This window comes from Salvelinus fontinalis, chromosome 6 (assembly GCF_029448725.1).
Source record: "Salvelinus fontinalis isolate EN_2023a chromosome 6, ASM2944872v1, whole genome shotgun sequence".
In the NCBI taxonomy this organism is placed as follows: Eukaryota; Metazoa; Chordata; class Actinopteri; order Salmoniformes; family Salmonidae; genus Salvelinus; species Salvelinus fontinalis.
In genome coordinates this window covers 38,780,719-38,807,257 of record NC_074670.1, presented here as the reverse complement: position 1 = coordinate 38,807,257, position 26,539 = coordinate 38,780,719, and the positions used below count along the sequence as shown (strand labels likewise).

Sequence of the window (26,539 nt, the reverse complement as noted above, 5' to 3'; positions counted from 1 at the left end):
TTCCAGGTTGTAAGGCAACAAAATTGGAAATATGCCAAGGGTGGTGAATACTTCCGCAAGCCACTGTACACATCAGGACATGTGCATAGTGAACTCTTACGCATTATAAATATGGAAATAGAATACAGTATTTTAGAACGTGACCTACCACTTGAATGTCAATATCAGAGTGGGAAGAATTTAAATTTGCTATCTCCCCCTATCTGCATGCATGACCGATTGCATAACACATTATTGATATGTAAATTCAACCAAGCAAAATGTGTACATAAACATCAAATACATATTTCTGCACTGTCAAGTAGAAACATAACCAACCCTGTTACACATTCATAATCAATGAGCAGAATGACTGTCTTACCACAATTAGCCACAAAATCCCTAGTTTGAAAGCAACTGTTTTCTTGAAATTGTCCTGTGCCATTTTCCCTACATTTCCTCTATATGGGACAGCCCCCTAGCAATTTGTGTTCTAGCTAATGAGCTTCAGCTCCTCGCATTTGAGTGACAGCTCGCAAGAGGCCTGCCCAGCATTATCAAATGAGGTTGCAGGGCAGGCCCAACGACTCAGTGTTCGGCAGAGAGAGCGCGAGAGCAATGAGGTGGTGCACATATCTGCATATAGTATGTAATTTTCATGGACTACTTTCAGACTACTGGCTAAAAAGTATACAAAAGTACCAGAGAATGTCTTTAAAGGCCCAGTGCAATCAAAAATGTGATTTCCTGTGTTTTATACTGTATATACTTCCACACTATGAGGTTGAAATAATATTGTGAAATTGTGAAAATTATGATAGTACCCTTTTAGTGGAGAGCTGTTTGAAAAGACTGCCTGGAATTTCTGACTGTCTTGGTGGGATGGAGTTTTGGCCTGCCAGGTTAATAGAACAATAAGAAAGAGTTCCAAACCTCTCTGCCAAGAACAGATAGTTTTCAGTTTTCCCCTCCCCACTCAGACCACTCCCAGACAGTCCTAACAAAATTCTTGCTTGAGAAATTGCTCTTTGCTCATTTTTGGTTCTTTTTGATAATTTTAATTTAAAATAATCACTGTAAGGTACTTAATTGTTACCCAGAAATTATTTGATATTGAAATAAAACCGTCTGCATTCGACTTTTAAAAGGTATATTCTGCCTGCCGCTGTGACAGAAATTTAACAGAGGTAGAGCACACACTCCTTGAAGTTCTACCCATCACTGATCAAAGGCCTTCATGTTGAGGGAAAATTGGCAAGTCAATTCTGATAAAAAAAAATTGTAATCCAACTGCTGGCTGGTTTAAGGCTAAAACCCCATCCAGTGTGTCGTGTATGCCAAAGCCAAACAATATTGCGGCCAACATGCCAGCAATGCAAGCCTCTCAAGGTTTCTTGCTTCCTAAAGAAGTGTCTTTGTTGTCACTGGCAAAGCACCTATAAAGGTTATGATGTGAACTGGTGGGACCAAACATTTCAAATGTCCCAGATTACAAAGTTCTTTATTCCGCATGGTAGACAATGTCCATTTTATACCTCTAATTTGTATCTCCAATATTTTCAACTTGTGCCCTCTTATGACCCTGGGTCATGTTCAATAAGGGTACACAACAGAAATCATTAAAAAAAAAAAGTTTTTCAATGGGAAACTAAAATGTGCCTTTCTTATTGGATAAATCCAGGTAGTCCCTCCCTGTTTTAGTCCGTCGTCTTCCATTTGGTGCTTAATGAACACGTCCCAGTGTATCACGGCAACCTTTCCATCTCTGCAACGACGCAAGTGCTTAGGCCAGGCATGTAGAGGGATGGTGGTGAGACTAAGGGCCAGAACCAAGCTGTTACATATTCAGGTACCCAGACGGGCTGGTGGCATTATTTTAAAGAGTGTGAAGAAAGTGGAAGAGAAAATCATTAAAGCACTTTAGTTGAAGGCCATTAAGCCCCGACAAAAGAGATTCCAATAAAGTGTTTAATTGGTTGAAACAAACACAGATGAACTATACAGCTTGATGATAGGGTTAGTCGGCCATTTGAAACAAACCAAGCACTCTCCATGGTGCTTTGGTCTAGGACATGCAGAATCTTGAATGCCATGCTACAAAAGACCCTACAATGCTGATATCAAGTGTGTAGACTCTGCAAGATACAGAAAACCATCACATACACTGGATCATAGCCTGCCTCATCTTTTATTTAGGAACATTATTGCTTTCTACTGTCTTAGCTAAGTAGTGTTAAATGAGACGTGAGATTGGCTAAAGCACTCAGGACCACCACATTAATATGAATCAGTCGGTCCAGCTCTGACGAATCAGAGCAAGCCCTGGGACCAGACTGAATGGTTGTACATAAACACATCTACTGAGCTGTGTGGAGCAGAAAAAAGACCACCCTTCCACCTGTCAATCTGGTTTAATGCCGGAATAGGCCTGAAAGGAGACGATTAGAGATACTACACAGGAGCCTTCAGAGAAGAACTCAACTTGCCAGGTCTTTCAACATTGGAAATGGAGCTAAAGGGGAGTCCACAAACACATTTGATTTAGTTTTTCCTGAAGGTCATGATGCCCTGTTGCCTGGCGTGCTTTCCAGTCTGGGATTAACAATATTAGATAGACATTTGGTCTATGATGCCCACTAGTGGACAAAGCAGGAAAAACAGGCCTCAATGGAAACTGGTACAGAAAATCCATATGCAGAAATGTTATCCAACCAACTCGATAAAATTACAAGTGTGTGTTTATGTATGCACAGGACAGATGGAGACTGACAGAGCAATGATTTACATTTTTAATTTTCTTAAATATCTACGATAAAAAGGCCCCACCCCTTGCACATTCGTGATGATATAGAGCTGAAGCTGAGCCCTTAACTCCCCACCATGGTATAAAATCAAAAAAGAAGATTATGACTGATTGATACAGATCAAGAAAAAAATGGAAATTCTTGAGTCTCGCAGAATTGGGGGTGGAAGGAGCACAGATGGTTCACTGGGCTGTCCTGAATCAGGGCTAGGGGATGACAGGGACGGATGGGGGACACAAATATTGGTTAAGGTATATAGTAATTGATATAGGGAATGTTGTTGGGCTGGAAGGGTTGAGTTAAGAGTGGGTAAATGGCTCTAGTAGATGTAGTCCAGGGTTGTGCAAGTGTGGTTAAAATGTTCCACGGTTTGGTAAGTGTGGTAAGACGGCTATAGGTAGGAGATGGATGCGTGTTCCAGGGTTGAGTTGCATCAGGGGAGTTCCTTAGAGGTTGTGGTTGTTGAAGATGATTGTAGGGCGGTCTGGGATTCCTTCATTCTCCCTCCAATTAACATCCTCGTCAATGTCTAAATGAATCCTGGGAAGAGGTGCTGCAGGAGCAGGACGGCTCCCACCACCATGAGGCCACAGAAGAACAGCACCAACCAGATAGGGAAGGATCCTGGGATGGTGAAGATACAGGGAGAGAGTACAAAGGAGGGTGAAGGAAAAGACAATCCTGCTCACAATGATAAATCAATGCTACCAATTCAAACCACTTACTTCGGTTTCGTACAGTGTGCATCTGACAGCGGCTGTCCACAGCCACACTCAACATGGCTGCCTCGTTGTTCCCTTTGAGGCTCTGGCCTTTGGGAGTGTCAGGCAGGAAAGCCAGATCGGTCACCACAATGCCGTGGGACTCCTGCACATAGTACAACTTCTACAGAGACAATGAGACAAGATAAATTGGGAGTTACACAGGGATAAGCTAAGGCAGCTAATTATTTGTGTGTGCGTTTGTCTACCTGTAGTGAAAAGGCGGCATAGATTGCTACTGATCCCGTCACTGTCCCAAGGCCGAGAAAGGTTCCAGAGTCACTGTGGAACACAGGGAGAATAAAAAAGAGCCACTGACTCCTGGTTAACAGGGAAGAACAAATATCTACAACAATTACATTTATTCAGGGATAGGCAGTATACCGTATTTTACTATATACACCGGTATTGACCAGTTTGAGTTTTTACTTTACCTTCTGTAGCGGTATTTCAGTGTTTGGTTTGTTAAAATGTGATACGCCACTCCGTTTCTTTAATAGTTTACTCCGCAACTTGAGTCTCTCTCCCCAAGCTCTGCCCCGTCACTCAAGGAGCGCAGTTGCTGTTAGACCACGAGATCATTTGCCGACAGTTCACTGCATGGTCAATGCAGCAGATGCAGCAATATGTTGATGACAGCGATGCTGCTTTCCACTTTGCTTCTTAATATAAGTGTTCTATAATTACACTATTAGTTTGTATCCTACTGTCTGCAAACAGCTAGTTTGTCTTTTCTTAGAAAGTTGTGGCTAAAATAATCGTATTAGCCGCTAATGCGAATCGCTAGTTAGCTAATAAATGTACTGAGTTTGAGCAAATGTAGCTAGCTAATACAGCCTGACACCAGTGCTGGTGTAGGCCTAAAATCAGCATGTTGTTTCTGCAACAGTATTTTCTAAAATCAGAGAGGAATAGGCAAAGCATGAATATATTAGCTAGCTACATGAAGTAAGAGAAACTTCTAATGTAGCCAAAGTTTATAGGGTTCCACTCCCATGGGAAACACTGACCAACACTTAGGTTCCTACCCTGTCACAATAACGCCTCCAATTAGTATTGAAATTCCAAGTTCTATGAACGCCTGCTTGGCTTTTTCATTCATTGACATGTCAAACAGTGTATTCAAAGTGCCCACTATTACATTCTAACGCTCACCGGACAGTTTTAGGTACACCCAACTAGTACTGGGTTGGACCCCCTTTGCCTCCAGAATAGTCTGAAATCTTTCAGGCATTGATTTTACAAAAGGTGTTGGAAATGAGTGTTGATCAATTGGTGTCAAGGGACCTAATGTGTGCCAGGAATAAATTCCCCACATTAGTACACAACCACCCTGTACCATTGACACCATGCAGGATGGGTCCATGGATTCTGCTTACATCAAATCCTGACTCTGCCATCAGCATGACGCAACATCATTCATCAGACCAGGCAATGTTTTCCCACTCCTCAATTGTCCAGTGTTGGTGATTGCGTGGCCACTGGAGCCACTTCTTCTTGTTTTTAGCTGATAGGAGTGGAACCCGGTGTGGTCGTCTGGTGCAATAGCGCATCCATGAGAACGATTGATGAGTTGTGCGTTCCGAGATGCCATTTTGCACACCACTGTTGTACTGCACTGTTACTTGTTCGTCAGAGTGCAAGATTCTTGCCATTTTCCTTCAACCTTTCTCATCAACGAGCTGTTTCACAGGACTGTTGCTGACTGGATGTTTTTGTTTGTCGCACCATTCTCTGTAAACCCGAGGCAATGTTGTGCGTGAAAAGCCCATGAGGGCGGACGTTTGAGATACTGGACCCGGCATGCCTGGCACCGACGATCATACCACACTAAATGTCACTCGCTTTGCCCATTCTAACGTTCAATCCAACAGTAACAATGCCTTAATGCTGGTCTGCCTGCTTTATATAGCAAGCTACGTAACTCACTGTCTGTAGGAGCAATCCATTTTTGTGAATGGGGTGACGTACCTAAAACTCCAGTGAGTGTAGAGTAATCATTCTATTTACATGATTCCAACAGATCCAACACCCCAGTGTTTTAATCTAAATCGCAATACTTAGTTAAAAATAAGGCCTTGATTTTTTGTGCATATTGTGCGCACCTAAGAGATCCAAATCAAATCAAACCTACGTGGCAGTATGAAAATTGTCAAATTAGATCAACTTCTGGTTGAAGTTTGATTGTACAGAATAGAGAAAGCCCCTTTGAAAATCACTTTGAATGCATGTGTAGCCACCCTAGGATCCTGCACAACTCATAAAGCAAATGTAGAACTTTTACTATTCAAAAACATATCATAAATGTGAGAAATATTGTGATATGATATATTGGCCATATCAGCCTTACATTTATGACACAGTAACGTCACAAAGAAATACTTGCAATGAGCAGTTACGCAACCTTATCAGAGATGAACAGATAAGGCTCTTTCTCAATTCTTCTTTGCTCAATTCCTCGCATCCTTTCTGATTTGCCTTCTCAAAATGCATTGGAAAAGAAGGTCTGAGGGGAGGGACCTTCTCCAATTCAGAAGGTGGGCAAGGAAAGATTAATTGAATCCTAGGTATCATCTCCATCCTCCCTCACCTGACAGCCAGGGTGGAGATGACCTCAGTGCCGCAGGGGTTCGTCAGCATGGGTAGGAAATTCTGGCCATCCCATTTAGAGAGGTAGCATTGTGGAGGTTTTCTGTCTCGTTTGTGGGGGATCTGGACGGTGTAGAGCCTCAGGGTGTCTTTCTGGTCCTCGACTTTTCCAAACCTAAACGGGAGAGCGAAAAAACATATGTGGTATGCTAGTGTGGCCATTGGATCAGAGCAATATGTCGGTGATGTAACAGGGTATATGAAAATTAGTAGGAGAAAGGGGTATGTGCTTGCCTGCAAGACATATAGCGGTATGACTTCGCTGCTATCTGAGGCATCTTCTCATGCCAACAGAGGCTCATGGCCAGCTGGTTGCCACTCCATATACTGCAGGCAAAGTCCCGGCCCACCGTCACAAGGTGCTACACAGAAACACAAAATAACACACACACAGGTCAGAAAACACTAACCAGTTTAGCTTGCACATTATGTTTATAACCTCTTCATTACCGTGATTCCAACACAGACAGACATCGAGGTCATATACTTATTAGCTGTTTAGTACCTTGTTATTCGGACTGATGTCCAAGTCTTCAATTTCCCCCTCATGAGCTTTGAAGTCCAACTTCTCTTTTAAGGAGGGGTACTGATGAGAGAGCAGAGGCATTACAGTCAAGCTCAACACCTGCACAGTAACAAATTGGGGAGAAGTCTCAACATGGCGGCTATTTTGGCATAACTTAAACTCACCTCCCACACTCTGATGTGTCCGTCTGTCCCGCCAGTCAGTAGGAGGCGGAGATCGGGACTGAACCTCACACACTTCTGGAGGGGGTCCTGGGGGTTGAGGTCCGACTGCACCTCCCCAAACGTGTCAACAGAGATCTGGGTGGTGTTATCATTCATCTCAGACACATTGCCCCTAGCAGCATCTCCCTCACTACCCTTACCCCCTTTCCCAGCTCGTCTCCTAGCTGCGCCCTGCTCACTGCCGCCCCCTGCTGGAAAATAAGGCGCATAGTGATGTGTTAATGTAAGGCAGTGTTGCCCAATCATTCTCCTGGGGACCCAAAGGGGTGCACATTTTAGTTTTTTCCCCCACAAACATACGTGATTTAAATAATCAAAGGCTTGATGATGAGTTGATTAGATGAATCAGGTGTGTTAGTGCTAGGGCAAAAATAATCATGTGCAGCCCTTTGGGTCACCAGGACCAGGATTGAAAAACACAGATGTAAGAGATTAAATGTAAGATAGGAATGATGTGACAGTAAATGTATCTGTAAAGATCATTTGAACTTTGTGTATGAAGAGGTTTATAAAAGTGAATGGCAGGTTTTTGGGGGTGTCCCTTCCTTACCGTCTTTGGCTGCAGCCTTGCCCCTGGGCTGGCGTTGTCTGAAGCGCATGAGGCTGCATCTGCCATCCTGCCCTGCGGCGATCACATCCCCGCCTATTGCCAGATTCATGGTGGCACGCGTGTCTGTGTCATGAGCGTGCACCAGGGTGGCACAATGCTGGTCTCCTACCAACTCCAAATCCAGGAAGTGCTGAAAAGACAGTCCCTTCACTTAGCAAATACTGTACAACATTACTCAGATTTAATTAGATCAAAATAAATGCTGAATCACAATGTCTACAATGTTTCTGCATTTTCACACTTACAGAATACATGCAATGTAAAAGGGTGTGAAGACAGAAGAGACTAGAAATTGAGAGATTGTGCCCATAGAGCAAAACCATTACATGATCACCTAAACATTCAGTAGTTTACCACTGCATTCTTTATGCCTGTCTTGGAACCGCCTCCCCCTCCTGCAGTGATCACCCATCCTGTTTTGGGGTCCACTTTGATTGTGTAGAGGGGGAAGGGGGCCCTATACAGGTCTGGCATCCTCCGTTTGCCCATGGCTCTTGAAGGAATCAATCCACTTCAGGGCAAATTCCTTGTCTGTAGAAACAGACACATGAGTACTCAAAATACAAGACAAAAAACTATAATTACACAATAGTAGCTAGATCCTTGCTTTTAGCAATGCTTGTGTATTTATATGCACTAGTGTTGCTTTCAATTGTATTTGGTTGCACAAAACAGTCTATGGAAAGCCAAAGTTAAATACAATTTTCGGACAATTTAGACCCTACCAGGATGCTGCAGGGTGGGCATAACTTGTGGAACGTTCCAACAGGAATCTGTTCCAAAAACGTCGTAAGTAACAAGCTTGCCTAAAACAAAAGCTTAGATGGCGAGTTAGCTAGCTAGTTAAACTGTCTTGTACAGATGTATTGTGCAGTGACGATTGCAAAGATTTCAAGTTATGTAGCTAGCTAGCTAACAAGACTTTCGCGATGGGATGTTTAGCGAGCTAACATTAAAATAACAAAACTTGTTCTAGTTAGTTAGCAAACGATGTAGCAAGCGCCTTAGGCTTGACAGGTAGAAGATACCATCCCTACAGTTACTCTTGTTTACACCCGAGGTCGTAACACAATCATGGTTACATTAACACACCTTGGAGTCGGCGCGAGATATCGGTCAGAAAACCTACTTAATTGCAGGAATGGGATATGCCATTGTACTCCAAATGCTACCTTTATCCACACTGCTCCAACGAGAATATTGAAATACTGCCAGTTTTAAGCATGCCAGCCAATCATTAACGTTAGCTAATTGAGCATGAATGGTGCACTGGGTAGTGTATGCTAATGTGTTTGAGGTCTTGCAAACCAATGTGTAGCAAACTCTACCTGTGTAATCTGCTCCGATTTCTCTTCTGATGCCAATTCTTTCAATTAGTTGGCTATTATTCCCATTATGAGCTGTCACAGGCTGCACATATCTAATGAAAATAACGCTAAAGTTGCTAGGTAGCCAGCTTGCTACTTCCCTACATACACGTCAGCAGCGTGCAATCTGAGCGTCCACGTCATTAAAGACGCCCCTGTACGTACACTGTCAAAAAAAACATTTGAACTATCCCTAGATAGACCACACCCTGTCGTTTCCATTGGGCGAAAAGTAATCATAGTGGGCAGAACAATCAAGGTGGGCAGAGCCAAGCACGAGCTAGCGAAATCCTATTGGTGCGTTCTAGCAGGTATTTGCATATTTCCTTTAGGTAACGTCTACTCTGTAAAGTGTGCAATAACTCAATTTGTTCTTGCGCTACTAAACAAAGCATTTTTATACATGTATATTTTACTTTGGCAAAGGGTAAAGTCTACAAAACTTGGTCCACTCTGTTCATAACAGATTCTAGTTTGGGGAACAGAAAACTGTATTAAGATCAAAATCCCAAATCCCAAATCCATTTTCTCCTACTGCCAGCCACTGGGCTTCCTCTCATAACCATATTTGGTGGTGAGCGGAAATGCCAACCGGAGGCTTCAGATTTATATATCCGGTGAAACATATTACATTGTTCTGTGACACTGTATTGATTGAACTGTATTGTTTTTTTTTTCTAAACACAATAAACATTTTAATAGCATTGCAAAACAAGAGACAAATATTTGCAAACAAATGTTGTACATATATGTATTCTATTCTACATAGATCTAAAACCTTCTGTAGATCATAGACAGCAGAAAAGATTTGCACAGGCCTATATTGGCCAAACAATGTATTGATTATAACACTTTCCTCGTGCAAATAATCTGTTTCTTCTTTGTCCTCTGTGGCCAATGCCATGGAAAACAATATGCACATCTGATGTTCTATTCTGATTCTGCCCAACAGGGTCATTCAAATAGTTACAGTGTATTGGATTAATCACATGAGAGGGATGATGAAAAAAATTGTCTCTCTAAAACAATAGTGATACTGAGAGCATGATTGTGATATTGTTATAGGACAATGTTCATTTATGAATCTAGAGAAAACCCTCACATGAGGAGAGACATGGTTAGACACAATAAACAGGATTAATTTGTCACTCCATTCCCTTGCCCATTTCTACTGGGAAGAGATCATTCTGAAAACCGGACTTGTATAATCCGCTTTAGCAAAGCAATCAATTGTTATGCCTCTGAATAAAATCATGACATTACATAATCATCTGTCAACTGTTAAAGGATGTACCCTAATCCATTGCCTCCCATAATCTGTGTCTAATTTTGCACACCTTCGTCATCTGTCCTACCGCAGCCTTTGCTGGTGGTAAAGAGCACTGTTTAATAATTATTGTTGGCTGTTCTCTGGGGAAATCTGTCTCTCCACGGCAACATCAGTCTTGGAATCCAGCAATTAATGAATCGCTTTTACAGAGTGTTACCTGCAATACTCATCTATTTGAATGGGCTGCATCACTCTAGGCACATATCGGTAGCGGTAGGTTAATTCTCCATGATTAGCACAACTTCAAAAATATGTCCACATGTGTTCTCGTGGTCTCTAACCTCTGCTTCCTTGACAAAATCCAAATTGACACATCATGCACTTAAAAAATTAGGCAAAAGTAAGATCATGGGGTGTGTTTATGGGGGGGGGGGGGGGGGGTGGCATGGTGACAAGGGAGAGGACCTTGTGATATGGGGTATCACACACCCCAAGCTATAGAGGGATGAATACAGGGGGAAGTATGATTGTTCAATTTGGGCCTGAGAGGCAGGGAGATGTTGTTGATGAGTTTGTTTCCAGTAAAAAAAGGTCAATGGTCTGGGTATTGATCACACGTTCAATACAGGGTTTCAGTGGAATAATCAATACAGGTCTAATGGCAGTGTCAACGAAAGAAGCCGGTCTCGGGCAGGTTCGGCACAGCCAGTAGCGTTTCTGGGACACAAACAAATTACCAGACACAACAACCTGAACACATCTCATAGTCAAAAAAGAATAATGAACAACGACGCCATATGGTGCATGAACAGCCCTGGAGCACCTAGACTAGACTCAGTTCCTGCTCCACACACACACACACACACACACACACACACACACACACACACACACACACACACACACACACACACACACACACACACACACGCACACACTGTTTGGCATTTTACTGCATTGCATTGTTAGGCGCTAGTAACAATCATTTCGCCGCAACCGCTATATGATTTTCTAAACTATGTAAGTGACCTTTGATTTGAAATAGGGTGGGCGTGAGCAAAATAAACTGATGTTGTGTAATGGACTGCTGCTCTTGTTTGGATTGTTCAAGCCGATGCGGGAACAGCTGTCGATAAGTACGCTATCAATTGTTCCCTCCCAAAGACTGGTTCAAGTGACATGCATATTTCTTTTACGGTGTTTGTTGGATCCATTTTACCTTTATTTAACTATAGAAGTAGATCATTTGATGCGATAATGGTCAGAGTCAATTAGTGCACTCAGACATTGTGGTGGTATGGCCAGGAGGCGGGAAAACATTATGCGAACTTTAATGGCAATTAATCAATAAAATGAAATCAAGTGCCATATTAGTTCATCCAGTCATAATAAATAATCATATGCTATTTACATTTAGTTATCCTATTTGGAATAGTCTGTCCCTATTTCTGACTTTGTACATCGGAGGCAGGGGGGGGGGGGGGGGGGGAATCTAAAGACTGGGACGGGCTTATCAGGGGTAGAAAGTGAAGATCGAGGGCGAAAAAGCAGAGCTGTTCCGTGTTTTCTGCAGAAGGCGAGTCCATTGTAGTCTATTACTCGTCGAGAGGGACATGTTCATGTTATTCTCATAACAAACACCCCAAATGCACTGTTTTGATTACAAGTGACATCTAATCCTTAAAAGAGCGAGCACCACCTATAGGAGATCGAAAGTGGCTTTTTCATGGCTCTGTAAACGGATGCAACAATATGCGGATGGTTTTTACAGCATCTGGTACAAAATCTCTGTTCACATGCGGCATTTTAAAAGGGATAGATAGACAGGAGATGCCAAACGTCGAGTCACTGGAGAATGAAAACCTACATTGAAAGATCACGTTCATCTTTGGCCATCACCACATGTTAAATGGATACAGAATGGGTAAATAATGACGCTTATTATTTTCAGTCATTCGATCATTTAAGTGGGTACGACAATAGCAGTCCTCTAGCACCTTTTCAAAATAGAAATGTAGCCACACGATTTAACCCTGAAATCACAGGCAACAAACGCATAAATATGTGTAATGAGGGCAAGAAATATGTAAATATTATGTCTTTATACTGTAGGCTGGAAAACCGGGTTGCTTAATAATACGGCAACAAAGACTGTGTTAAGTATTTTAAATTGATAGTCTTGATCGTGCCGTTTTGGACATCCATTTTACAAGTTCTATCCTTTTTCTCTTTTTCATAGAGCGCAACATGTAGCGGATTTCCTGTGTGCACTGTAAAATCAGAAGTCCCGCATAGTGCTCCGGGGTTATTATCAACTGAGGACAGAGGCGCAGTCTTCTCAAGCTAAATATTGGAAGGAAACGAAAGACATTGCTCTCGGTATCAGTCTGTCAACTGCAAAGAAGAAACGAATCTAGGCCTCTTTTGCACAACTTGCACAAGCTGTCCATATTTCCAGTCATTTTCCTAAAAATCCCAGTTTTTCCCAACGTGGATTGCTAGTCAGGCGTTATCTCAGGTGAAGGGTGGCAATGTAAACAAAGTGTTGTATTCGAAAAGAAACAAAGCTATATTATCGCCCCCAATTTATTCTTAGTGAATTTTCCATGGGCTCACTTGAGGAAAATTAACATGGTCCAGGAGACCCTTTAAATCTCCTTTTGCCTTAGGCCTACATTTGGAGAACATTGGATTGGTGAATCAACTGACAGAGGCGTGTAACTAACAAATATGTGAGCAAAGCTATTCCAAAGTGCAGATCCTGACAATCAAGACACTACGTGGGATTTAAAGGACATTCGTGACACCTCAGCGCAAAGGGTTCAGTTTACACACAGGAGAATAAAAGGGAACCCGATGAGAGAGCACGATGTAGGCCTACGTTTGAACCTTACAACAGTACCTTGAGGAATTTTACACCTGCAGAACTACAAACAGATTTCCACTTTTTTACGACGAGGTCACAGGAAGAATACCAAACGTAGTCATTATTCACGATGCCTCGCAACAGGGCCTTCTCTGAGCCGGAGTACTCAGCAGAGTATTCGGCGGACTGCTCTGTGACCCTACCATCGGACCCAGGCCATGCCGTGGGGCGCACGCACGAGGTAACGGTTCGCAGCCAAGGGTGCTGCCTCTGCCTCCCACGCTTCATGCGTCTCACCTTTGCACCCGAGTCTCTGGAGAACCTCTATCAGACCTATTTCCGGCGACAGCGACACGAGACCCTGCTGGTTTTGGTTGTGTTTGCTGCCCTGTTTGACAGCTACATCATTGTCATGTGCGCTGTGGTCTACACAGGCGAAAAGCTGGCCTCTGTGGTGGTGGCATCAGTGGGCCTGGCATCAGACATCCTACTCTATGTGTTGTGCCGCTACGGCCTGCTACCCGACCGCATCTCGCGACGTGTGGTGCCCTATGCCCTGTGGGTGCTCATAGCGACCCAGATCTTCTGCTACCTGGGCCTGAACTATGCCCGCTTCCACCAGGCCAGTGACACAGTGGGCTGGCAGGCATTCTTTAGCTTCTCCTTCTTCCTGACACTGCCCTTGCGGCTCACGCCCATTGTGCTGATCACATCCGTGTCGTGCGGGGTCCACACCCTAGTGCTGGGGGTCACCATTGCTCAGCAGCAGCAGGAGGATATCCAGGGGGCTGCCCTCGGGAGACAGGTGAGAGTGGGGATGGGGCTGAGGACACACCTTGGGTGGGGGATGAATTGCAGCGGGAGTGTGAGTGGGTGAGTTGTGATGGGGATTGGAGTTGCAGGTAGAGTGGGAGACAGGTAAGAGTGGGGGCTGAGGACACATGCAGTAGGGGAAGGAAGTTGCAGGTGGAGAGGGAGACGGGTGAGAGTGGTTCAGGAAACACTTGGGGTGGGTGGACACATAAGAGTTGGATGAAGTTGCAGGTGGAGTTGGAGACAGGCAGGTGTGTGTGTGTGGGGGGGGCACGGTAGATAGTAGGGTGGCAGGTAGAGAGAGGTGAACAGATCTTGTGAAGTAGCTCATAAAATAACTAGGAACAGTGCAACATGCCGTACTTGCAACTCAAGGAATGATGAGCAATTACTAGGGTATGTACAGCAGATTTAATAAGAGGCTAGATATTGTTAAAAGGACAGTGCAGGTAAGTCATGCTAGCTTTCCTGATCACATCAAATGGTGTGTTGAAATAATTTCATCATGCAGAAGATAAGCCTCCAGTCTATGTACTATTTATGTCACATTATGCCCTGTAATTGTCTACAATGAATAGGCATTACTGATGAGTCTTCAAACAGGCTGACTGTGTCAAATGTTTCGGTGACAGATTAGAGGCTGAGGTTTCAGTGTCTCCTACCAACTAAAAGAGTCTGAGGTAGAATTATCAATGGCAACAAAAAAGCCTCAGTGGTTTTGTCATTTGTCTATATTTGTTATTTTAGAGGTTATTCTCTTGTTTGACATCAAGACTGTTCTCAAATGGTCCACAGTTTTTGGTTCTCAGTATGCTCATGTCTTTATCATAATGTCACATTAATCCAACGAGAGGCAGGCAGCCCAATAAAAGGCCAACCACCCTATCAGAGCTTCAATCTGAGCGAATCAAAACGTTATTCAATGACAAAACAGTGCAGTATCCAAACTTTGTTTGAAATTTAACTCATCAGTAGCCACCTCACTGCAACCTATTAGAGTTTGGTAATGGTTTTGAGTGCTGGTTTCTTTTTGCCTGTCTGCCACATTCATGGCTGCAGCAATTCAGTAAGATACCACTAGCCTAGATCGTGATAAGTCTACACAAGGGTCGTCCCCACGGCGTTCAGAGTGGGTGTACGTGCGTCCGTATTTCAAATCAAATTTGTATTTGTCACATGGTTCGACGACAGGTGTAGACTAACAGTGAAAGGCTTACTGTGCGTGCCTGTTTGTGTGTTTATTATAGTGCAGGTGGTGTGTGCATGCTCATGTGTAAATGTGTGTGTCTAATGACTCTGGCGTTCTCCAGCTGCTGGCCAACATAGTGATCTATGTGTGTGCCATCACTGTGGGGGTCATGTCCTATTACATGGCAGACCGGAAACACCGCAAGGCCTTCCTGGAAGCACGGCAGTCCCTGGAGGTCAAACTCAATCTGGAGGAACAGAGCCAGCAACAGGTGAGACTGACAGACTGAGACAGGGAGGATGTGTGGGTAAAAACATATGGTGGGAGGACAGAGGGGCATATACAATATAGGGGAGGAGACAACATGTGCAGAGAGAGAAAAGTGACAGAGGTTGGTAGGTTTGAGTGGTAGGTTAGAGAGTGGGGGGCAATAAGGAGTGTGTGGCAGTGCCAGAGTAGTGCCCTGGTTTGAATGTATGTGATTCTGATTCAGACCTGTTTTATTTATGTTGAAGCCAAAGGGAATTTAAACAATATTCTTAGTATCTACAGCTCCATTTGATCTACTGTTACAGTACACTTACACTAAGCTAATTACATATGTGTGTGTGTGTGTGTGTGTGTGTGTGTGTGTGTGTGTGTGTGTGTGTGTGTGTGTGTGTGTGTGTGTGTGTGTGTGCATATTTTGTTTGTTTGAGTTAGCACTGTGTCAGCAGTCATTTCCCCTCCCTCCCCATCTCACAGCTGTGGCCATTGGGCATTCTTGATTGCTACTATTTATGGAACAGACGGTCACTGCTATAGAGAGCTCAGAAAGAGGGAGAGCGCTGAGAGGAAAGGGGTGATTATGGAAGGGAGGGAGGGAGAGAGAGACTCTCCCAGAATACTAATGGAGAAGCATGGGCTGCCGGGATACAAGGGCCGCCAGCCAATCAAGGAGCATCCGGTCGCTGCAGGTTACTATGGCGACCGGCCTCCTGAGACGATGTCCGCAGTAATCACTCTGCTGACTCGCTTGCCCATTTTTTTTGTCTCTCTCCGTCAGGTGTTGATAAGAACGTAGAAAAACCCTGCCACGTTATTTGTTTTCCTCCCTCCACGTGTGTGTGAACTCAAGGCTTTTGTTTGCCTGATGCGTTTGTGTTTTCCAATGTTTATGTTTCTGGTCTTGGGTCATCAAGGGTGGAATCTGTTCAGATGGACTTGAGACTTGGCGATGAGTGATAGTTTTAGGCCAATCAGATTTGTGTATAGGGACAGTGCTTTTAACAGGGAGAAATGTTATAGGCCTATAAGTCTATGTACTGTGTAATATGTGATTATATATCATGTTTGACCGTTGGATGTTTATTATTTTATCAGGGAGTCATACTGAGACCAAGGTCTCTTTTACAGATAAGCCCTGAATTACAGAAATTACAGAAAATAGCCACATCAAAATGCAAGCAGAAAGAAAAACACGGTTATAAAGCCTTTGTCAGGTTAAAAAATTGAAAATAAGGTTCTCACTCAGCTTACTAAATTTCCCTAGAGGCACCCAGATATCAAATTTAAGAACATTTTGAAGATTATTCCATAAATAAGGTGCAATGAAACTAAAAGCTGATTTACCTAACTCAGTAGCAGCCAAAGAAATTTCCAGAGTTAGCCATCCCTGAGACAGAGTGTGGTAACTCAGCCATCCCTGAGACAGAGTGTGGTAACTCAACCATCCCTGAGACAGAGTGTGGTAACTCAGCCATCCCTGAGACAGAGTGTGGTAACTCAGCCATCCCTGAGACAGAGTGTGGTAACTCAGCCATCCCTGAGACAGAGTGTGGTAACTCAGCCATCCCTGAGACAGAGTGTGGTAACTCAGCCATCCCTGAGACAGAGTGTGGTAACCCGTATGTCTAAAGTTTAGGAAAGAAGTTAGGTACAGTGGGACTTTTTGTAAAAGGGCTTTCTAAATAAAAACATAGCAATGTATCAACCTACGTGACATCAGAGGGCCAACCACCTGTCTGTCGGACCCCAGTAAGACTAGTTGTCGCTAATGGGGATCCTAATAAATCAAAAGAATGCAGTGACGAGTACAAACATTTTAGCCCGTAGTAAAGCACAGTGCACTATGTTAAATTGCATCTAACAGCTTAAATGAAGTGACAGCTGACTTCATATAGATGATGTCGCCATAGTCTAGGACCGATAGGACTGTCGACTGAACAATCTGCTTTCTACTATTTAGCGAGAGGCAGGACCTATTTCTATTGAAGACCATTTTTATTCTCAGGTTCTTAACTCATTAATATGCTTTTTAAAAGACAGCTTTAAATCTAACCAGATATTTGTAAGCAGGGACACAATCAATATGGACACTATCCAAATGACATGCTTCAATCATCAGAGTTATTTGTATGTGCTCTAGAGAACAACCTACACGTAGTTTTACCTGCATGCAATACTAATTCCAGGTCAATAAAGTTTTTCTGTAATACAATGAAGGCAGACTGTAGTTCAGATAGAGCCTGGTCAACGTTGGGGGTAATAGCATACACAACACTATCATCGGCATACAAGTGCATAAAAAAAAAAAAAACATGTCGATATTGTTAATGTTAAAAAGCACAGGACCAGAATCGACCCCTGTAGGACACATTTCGTAATATCCAGGAAACCTTATTTAACACCATCAGTAGATATACACATTGAGTTTTATCTGTCAATACATTTTTAAACCAGTTACATGCAATCTGGTCTAGGTCAATTGAGGAAAGGCTCTGAATTAGCCATGAGTGATCAAAAGTATCGAAAGCCTTTGACAGGCCAATGAAGAGGGCGGCACAATGTTGCCTTTTATTCATACAGTTAACTACATCATTTATAACTAGGGATCCAGCAGAAATACTGCTAATACCTGGTCTAAAACCCGACTGATGTACATTTAGAATACATTTTAAAAATAAGAAAGATCTTATCTGAAAATTAATTAAAATATTCTAATATTTTAGCAAGGCAAGAAAGTTTAGAAATAGGGTGATTTAATTATTTAGATCACAAGGGTCTGTACGTTTGTGAAGGGGGAGTACATGGGCCGCCTTCCAAACCTTGGGGATAGTACCAGATATAATCGTCAGGTAAAAAATATGGGTTATTGATTCAGTAATCAGGGGGGCAGAGAGCTGCAGCAAGAATGGATCAAGAATATCAGCCCCAGTGGATTTTTTTTACCAGTCTTAAGCAAGGCATTTAGCACATCACATATAGTAAATTGTTGAAATGAAAACAAAAATTCACTAGAAGTTGATGGGTTAACCATCGAGGCTGGCAAAGGAAGAGCAGTTGATTGACTTACCAGGGTCAATTAAACCAACATTTCTCGCAAGCAAAAAGCCTGCCTGGAAAAAAATATGATTAAAAGCATCGCTTATCCCATTCTTCTCAGTTATGATGCCAGAGTCAGACAGAATTTGCTTAGGCAGGGAAGAAGAGGAATTTGTACGCTTCAGTGCATTTACTGTTTTCCAAAATTTTGAAGGATCACCAGCAGTCGGATATAGAGTTTAAAAGATAGTTTGATTTTGCTTTCTTAATCGAGATAGTACATCTGTTTCGCAATTGTCTGAAACATTTCCAGGCCTTTTTCCTTGCTTTGGCCCAGGCCAGATTTCGCATCTGAATGAGCTCAGATAGCTCTGAAGATCTAACCCTTGGTTTTCTATCTTTGACTCTGAATTGTTTAAAAGGGGCTTGTTTATATGCCAGAGGAATTACATATGGAGGATACATTTTCTAGAGCCAACGTTGTGTCAGGAATACAGGAGACAGTGGCTAAATCAGAGTAGAACCATGTAAAGGATTAATATTTTGTGGTTTCGTATATCTCTAATACATACCATGGGATGTGATTATAACATGTACAATGCATTCGGAAAGTATTCAAACTCCTTGACTTTTTCCTAATTTTGTTACGCTACAGCTTTATTCTAAATTTGATTCAACAATTGAATCAATTTTAGAATAAGGCTGTAACATAACAAAATTCTCACTAATCTACACACAATACCCCATAATAACAAACCAAAAACATGTTTTTCTTTTTTTTTGCAAATTTTGAAAAAATGTAAATGTAAATATCATATTTACATAAGTATTCAGACCCTTTACTCAGTACTTTGTTGAAGCACCTTTGGCAGCGATTACAGCCTCGAGTCTTCTCAGGTATGAAGCTACAAGCTTGGCACACCTGTATTTAGGGAGTTTCTCTCCTTCTTCTCTGCAGATCCTCTCAAACTCGGTCAAGTTGGATGGGGAGCGTTGCTGTACGGCTATTTTCAGGTCTCTCCTAGGGCTATTGCGGTGACTGTATTACCGCCACACCAGCGGTCATGAAGGCAGTCAAATTCCACATGACCATTTAGTCACGGTAATTAGGCTTCTCCAAACTCAGATGCTGCTGCTGGTCTTTAGTAGCCTACCAAACTTGCTAACTGCCTGGTACTCAGCACTCTATTACTCGCACAGAATAGAATAGGTCGACTTTTGTACTATGGGGGATAGTAGATTGACATAGGCTAGTGCTTTTGCTGTTCGTTATGCCTACTTATCTTGTTTGCTGATGTGCACAGTTGTGTCGCCAATGTGTCTGTCTTCACTTGTAGCCTGTGAGAAAGACCCGATCACGTGATAGAGCATGCAGCACTCCATCACAACAGCCACTGGGCGCAAAAGGCATGGATTTTTTTAGGCTGCATTACGGCCACACAAAGGGGATGCTGCTGTGAAATTCTAGACATTATCAAGTGCTTATCAAATTGTGAATGGGTGACTGATGTAGTGTGTACAGCCTGCACAATAAACAAAGCAGAGCTCATGCCTTTCAAGCAACCTTTTTCGAATCATCATTAGAGTCGCATCATGCAGCTTTACAATGTAAACTCTGCAAAATAAGAAACGTCCTCTCACTGTCAACTGTGTTTACTTTCAGCAAACTTAACATGTGTAAATATTTGTATGAACATAACAAGACTCAACAACTGAGACATAAACTGAACAAGTTCCACAGACATGTGACTAACATAAATAGAATGTGTCCCTGAACAAAGGGGGGAGGGGGTCAAAATCAAAGTAACAGTCAATATCTGGTGTGGCCACTAGCTACATTAAGTCCTGCAGTGCAACTCCTCCTCATGGACTGCACCAGATTAGCCAGTTCTTGCTGTGAGATGTTACCCCACTCTTCCACCAAGGCACCTGCAAGTTCCCGGACATTTCTGGGGGGAATGGCCCTAGCCCTCACCCTCCAATCTAACAGGTCCCAGACGTGCTCAATGGGATTGAGATCCGGGCTCTTCTCTGGCCATGGCAGAACACTGACATTCCTGTCTTGCAGGAAATTACGCACAGAACGAGCAGAATGGCTGGTGGCATTGTCATGCTGGAGGGTCATGTCAGGATGAGCCTGCTAGAAGGGTACCATATGAGGGAGGAGGATGTCTTTCCTGTAACGCACAGCGTTAAGATTGTCTGCAATGACAACAAGCTCAGTCCGATGATGTTGTGACACACCGCCCCAGACCATGACGGACCCTCCACCTCCAAATCGATCCCGCTCCAGAGTACAGGCCTTGGTGTAACGCACATTCCTTCGACGATAAACGCGAGTCCGACCATCACTCCTGGTGAGACAAAACAGCGACTCGTCGGTGAAGAGCACTTTTTGCCAGTCCAGCGACGGTGGGCTTGTGCCCATAGGTGACGTTGTTGCCGGTGAAGTCTGGTGAGGACCTGCCTAACAACAGGCCTACAAGCCCTCAGTCCAGCCTCTCTCAGCTTATTGCTGACAGTCTGAGCACTGATAGAGGGATTGTGCGTTCCTGGTGTAACTCGGGCAGTTGTTGTTGCCATCCTGTACCTGTCCCGCAGGTGTGATGTTCGGATGTACCGATCCTGTGCAGGTGTTGTTACACGTGATCTGCCACTGTGAAGACGATCAACTGTTCGTCCTGCTTCCCTGTAGCGCTGACTTAGGTGTCTCACAGTACGCACATTGCAATTCATTGCCCTGCCCACATCTGCAGTCCTCATGCCTCCTTGCAGCATGCCTAAGGCACGTTCACGCAGATGAGCAGGGACCCTGGGCATCTTTCTTTTGGTGTTTTTCAGAGTCAGTAGAAAGGCCTAAGTTTTCATAACTGTGAACTTAATTGCCAACCTTCTGTAAGCTGTTAGTGTCTTAACGACCGTTCCACAGGTGCATGTTCATTAATTGTTTATGGTTCATTGAACAAGCATGGGAAACAGTTTTTAAACCCTTTACAATGAAGATCTGTGAAGTTAATTCGTAAAAAATCCAAATATATTTGAAAGACAGGATCCTGAAAAAGGGATATGCTGAGTTTATTAACAATCAAAACAAATAGCCCAACGTTTGTAGAACAACTAAAGTGACAAAATTAACTCTAAATTAAGCATATAGGAATACCTATTTCTTTGTTAACCGCTCATCACAGAAGAGTCGCGTCCGCACTCTCTCAAATCGTTTGGAGAAAATATCCTTTCTATTTTATTCAGCTTTGTTCAATTGTTTTCTTCATACTATAAAATAATGCCATGGAATTCAAAGCAAATCTTGTCTGCTGAATGAACTAGTGTAGCCCACATAATTTGGCTTAGCCAGATCAGGACCTAACATAAGGAAAACTCAGAGTATGCTATTCTGTTCTTTTGAAATTTACTACATTTTCTAAAATAGATCATGGATTTATTGTGATGGGTGTAGGCTATATTACATGGATTTATTAAACTTTTTAAAATGTAGATGTTCCGAAGGTCAGCATCAGTGGCTTGTATGTGTGGAAGCCATGAGATGCTAAATGTGTTTATGTTAATTAGCGGTCAATTACCATGAGACTGACAGTTATTTGCTTGAAAATCAGCTGCTGACAAAATTTTGTGACCACCACAGCCCTAGTCTCTCCAGAGATGTTCGATTGGGTTCAAGTCCAGGCTCTGGCAGGGCCACTCAAGGACATTCAGAGACTTGTCCTGAAGCCACTCCTGCGTTGTTTTGGTTGTGTGCTTAAGGTTGTTGTTCTGTTGGAAGTGAACCTTAGCCCCAGTCTGAGGTCCTGAGCGCTCTGGAGCATGTTTTCATCAAGGATCTCTCTGTACTTTGCTCCATTCATCTTTCCCTTGATCCTGACTAGTCTCCCAGTCCCTTCCGCTTTTAAACATCCCCACAGCATGATGCTGCCACCACCCTGCTTCACCGTAAGGAGAGTGCCAGGTTTCCTCCAGATGCGACGATTGGCATTCAGGGCAAAGAGTTCAATCTTGGTTTCATTAGACCAGAGAATCTTGTTTCTCATGGTCTGAGAGTCCTTTAGGTGCCTTTTGTCAAACTCCAAGTGGGCTGTCTGTCACGGCCGTCAAAAGAAGTGGACCAAAGTGCAGCGTGGTGAGCGTACATTTTATTTTATTTTAAAATGTCGCCAACAAAACAAGAAACAAAACAAACAACCGTGAAGCTTACAAGGGCTATAGTGCCCCTAACAAAGACAACTACCCACAACGAAAGGAGGGAAAAAGGGCTACTTAAGTATGGTTCCCAATCAGAGACAACGATAGACAGCTGATTGAGAACTATACCCGTCCAAAACATAGAAACACAAAATCATAGAAAACAAAACATAGAATGCCCACCCCAAATCACACCCTGACCAAACCAAATAGAGACATAAAAAGGCTCTCTAAGGTCAGGGCGTGACAGTAACCGCCCCCCCCCACCCCCCACCCCCCCACAAAGGTGCGGATTCCGGCCGCAAAACCTGAACCTATAGGGGAGGGACTGGGTGGGCATCTATCTGCGGTGGCGGCTCAGGTGCGGGACGCAGACCCCGCTCCACCACTGGCTCACCCCACTTTGGTGGCACCTCTGGTGCAGGGACCCTCGTCGCCGACCCAAGACTGAGGACTCTCGTTGCGTGCCCCGGACTGGGGACTGTCGCTGGAGGCTCCGGACTGGAGGCCGTCGCTGGAGGCTCCGGACTGGGTACCGTCGCTGGAGGCTCCGGACTGGAGGCCGTCGTTGGAGGCTTCGTGCCATGGATCATCACTGGAGCCTTCTTGCCATTGATCATCACTGGAGGCTTCGCTGGAGGCTCCGGACTGGAGGTCGTCGCTGGAGGCTCCGGACTGGAGGCCGTCGCTGGATACTCCGGACTGAGGACCGTCGCTGGAGGCTCCGGACTGGAGGCTGTTGTTGGAGGCTTTGTGCCATGGATCATCACTGGAGGCTTCTTGCCATGGATCATCACTGGAGGCTTTGTGCCATGGATCATCACTGGAGGCTTCTTGCCATGGATCCTCACTGGAGGCTTCATGCCATGGATCATCACTGGAGGCTTCTTGCCATGGATCATCACTGGAGGCTTCGTGCCATGGATCATCACTGGAGGCTTCTTGCCATGGATCATCACTGGAGGCTTCTTGCCATGGATCATCACTGGAGGCTTCTTGTCATGGATCATCACTGGAGGCTTCGTGCCATGGATCATCACTGGAGGCTTCTTGCCATGGATCATCACTGAGGCTTCGTGCCATGGATCATCACTGGAGGCTTCTTGCCATGGATCATCACTGGAGGCTTCGTGCCATGGATCATCACTGGAGGCTTCGTGCCATGGATCATTACTGGAGGCTTCGTGCCATGGATCATCACTGGAGTGAGGAGACGTATGGGCAGTCTGGTACGTGGAGCTGCCACAGGGCCTACCAGGCTGGGGAGACATACAGGAGGCCTGGTTCTGGCAGCAGGCACAGGACTCACCAGGCTGGGGAGACATACTGGAGGCTTGGTTCTTGGCGCTGGCACCGGATACACTGGGCCGTGGAGGCGCACTGGAGGTCTCGAGCGCAGAGCTGGCACTACCCGTTCTGGCTGGATGCCCACTTTCACCCGGCAAATGCAGGACGCTGGCACAGAGCACACCGGGCCGGTGAATGCTCACTCGAGACACTGTGCGCATCACCCCATAACACGGTGCCTGACCAGTCACATGCTCCCCACGGTAAGCACGGGGAGTTGGCTCAGGTCTAAACTCCGACTCCGCCAATCACCCCGTGTGCCACCCCCCACCCCCCAATTTCTGGGGGAGCTGCCTCTCGGGCTTCCGTGACCGGGTCTTGTCCCCTGCCATTCTCTCCTCACTGGTCCAGCTCATCCTCCAGGTTGGCGCACACTGCTCGGTCCCTTGGTGGTGGGTAGTCTGTCACGGCCATCAAAAGCAGTGGACCAAAGTGCAGTGTGGTGAGCGTACATTTTATTTTATTTTAAAAGTTCGCCAACAAAACAAGAAACAAAATAAACAACCGTGAAGCTCACAAGGGCTATAATGCCCCTAACAAAGACAACTACCCACAACAAAAGGAGGTGAAAAGGGCTACTTAAGTATGGTTCCCAATCAGAGACAACGATAGACAGCTGTCCCTGATTGAGAACCATACCCGTCCAAAACATAGAAACACAAAATCATAGAAAACAAAACATAGAATGCCCACCCCAAATCACACCCTGACCAAACCAAATAGAGACATAAAAAGGCTCTCTAAGGTCAGGGCGTGACACTGTCATGTGCTTTTTTACTGAGGAGTGGCTTCCGTCTGGCCACCCTACCATAAAGGCCTGATTGGTGGAGTGCTGCAGAGATGGTTGTCCTTCTGGAAGGTTTTCCCATCTCCACAGAGGAGCTTTAGAGCTCTGTCAGAGTGACAATCTGGTTCTTGGTTACCTCCCTGACCTCCCTTCTCCCCTGATTGTTCAGTTTGTGTGAGGGGCCAGCTCAAGGAAGTCTTGGTGGTTCCAAACTTCTTCCATTTAAGAATGATGGTCACTGTGTTCTTGGGGACCTTCAATGCTGCAGAAATGTTTTGGTACCCTTCCCCAGATCTGTGCTTCGAGACAATCCTGTCCTCGGAGCGCTACGGACAATTCCTTCGACCTCGTGGCTTGGTTTCTGCTCTGACATGCACTGTCAACTGTGGGACCTGATACAGACAGGTTGGTGCCTTTCCAAATCATGTCCAATCCATTGAATTTACCACAGGTGGACTTCAATCAAGTTGTAGAAACATCTCGAGGATGATCATTGGAAACAGGATGCACCTGAGCTCAATTTATAGTCTCATAGCAAAAGGTCTGAATACTTATGTAAATAAGGTATTTCTGTTTTATATTTTTATTACATTTGTTAAAATGTTTTTAAAAAAACAACGTTTTAGCTCTGTAAATTGATGAGGGGAAACAGTTATTTTGTATCTATTTTAGAATAAGGCTGTCATTTAACAAAATGTTGAAAAAGTCAGGGGGTCTGAATACTTTCCAAATGCACTGTATGTACTGTTTGAGCACATCTATTGGTTGAAGGGTGATAGAAGTAGATATAAATGGAAGTGGAGGCTTTGGGATGGCAATGGACAGTTTCCTTTGGACAGTTTCCAACGGACGGTTTCCTTTGTTATAGAAAGTGGTTTGATCAGGTCACTGAATCATTATTGATTCTGATTGAGTCATTGATTGATTCTGCTGCCAATCACACCGAATGAAGTGCCTTTATTGTAAGCCCTGCATGCGTCTATTGAGGCTCTTTAGAGTCTCCTCATATCGACTGAAACCTCACCAGTCTCCCTGTGTCATCCACAGGAGCGTCTCTTGCTGTCCATCCTGCCCAAGCATATAGCAGACGAGATGTTACAGGACATGAAGAAGAAAGAAGCCAGTCAGACTGGACAGAAGGAGATGCAGCAGTTCAACACCATGTACATGTATCGCCACGAAAATGTCAGGTAAGACTACAGACCTATGGCTAGGAGAACACAACTTATAGAGGATACTATGTTGTATAACACAGAGGCAGGATGTCCAATAGGATGATGTGATGACTGCATGTAATCCCCTTTCTCCTGCAGTATTTTGTTTGCAGACATTGTGGGATTCACTCAGCTGTCATCATCATGCAGTGCCCATGAGCTGGTCAAGCTCCTCAATGAACTGTTTGCCCGCTTTGACAAGCTGGCTGCCGTGAGTCACTCACACACACACACAGAAACATAAATATGTTACTTACTGACTAAAAATGTATATTGGTTGGCATGCATACTAATCTTTTAAACAGATTTATTTGTAGATTAAAGTTAATTTAAATGAATAGTCTCATCATTTCACATACAGATGAAATCACTTATTTGAATGTTCCAGCCTCTCCACTACCTCACTGTGTGTGTGTGTGTGTTTCTGTGTGTGTGTTTCTGTGCAGAAATACCACCAGTTGAGAATAAAGATCCTGGGCGACTGTTACTACTGCATCTGTGGCCTGCCAGACTACAGAGAGGACCACGCTGCCTGCTCCATCATGATGGGCCTGGCCATGGTGGAGGCCATTTCGTGAGTAGCACCCAATGGAAATGTGGACTGTAGAAACTTTAAAGTGGTTTGTGGTATAG

At 44.1% G+C, this 26,539-nt stretch overlaps 2 protein-coding genes across 6 annotated transcripts in view; one reads left to right on the top strand and one right to left on the bottom strand.

Moving 5' to 3' along the window:
* Positions 1-2,754: 2,754 nt before the first annotated feature.
* On the bottom strand, positions 2,755-9,076 carry LOC129857806 (prolactin regulatory element-binding protein-like). 4 transcript variants are annotated; one of them, XM_055926397.1, is made up of 10 exons: positions 8,882-9,076; positions 7,908-8,084; positions 7,494-7,683; positions 6,884-7,134; positions 6,699-6,779; positions 6,428-6,555; positions 6,135-6,308; positions 3,754-3,826; positions 3,509-3,668; positions 2,755-3,407 (listed from the first exon to the last, which is right to left on the bottom strand). In XM_055926397.1, the coding sequence occupies exons 2-10, from the start codon at positions 8,040-8,042 to the stop codon at positions 3,313-3,315; spliced, it is 1,287 nt and encodes a 428-aa protein (XP_055782372.1). In that variant the 5' UTR covers positions 8,043-8,084; positions 8,882-9,076; the 3' UTR covers positions 2,755-3,312. The 4 variants fall into 4 exon arrangements, with proteins under 4 accessions (XP_055782372.1, XP_055782374.1, XP_055782373.1 ...); XM_055926399.1 differs by having other exon boundaries at positions 6,884-7,131; XM_055926398.1 differs by lacking the exon at positions 8,882-9,076 and adding an exon at positions 8,646-8,754.
* Positions 9,077-11,695: 2,619 nt separating this feature from the next.
* LOC129857805 (adenylate cyclase type 3-like) overlaps positions 11,696-26,539 on the top strand; it is a 30,384-nt gene continuing 15,540 nt past the window's right edge. For both annotated transcript variants that reach the window (XM_055926396.1, XM_055926395.1), the window contains exons 1-6: positions 11,696-12,114; positions 12,430-13,861; positions 15,180-15,329; positions 25,740-25,882; positions 26,006-26,117; positions 26,353-26,480. In XM_055926396.1, the coding sequence (XP_055782371.1) occupies positions 13,187-13,861; positions 15,180-15,329; positions 25,740-25,882; positions 26,006-26,117; positions 26,353-26,480 (1,208 nt within the window). In that variant the 5' untranslated portion in view covers positions 11,696-12,114; positions 12,430-13,186. The remainder of the gene's footprint in view (positions 12,115-12,429; positions 13,862-15,179; positions 15,330-25,739; positions 25,883-26,005; positions 26,118-26,352; positions 26,481-26,539) is intronic.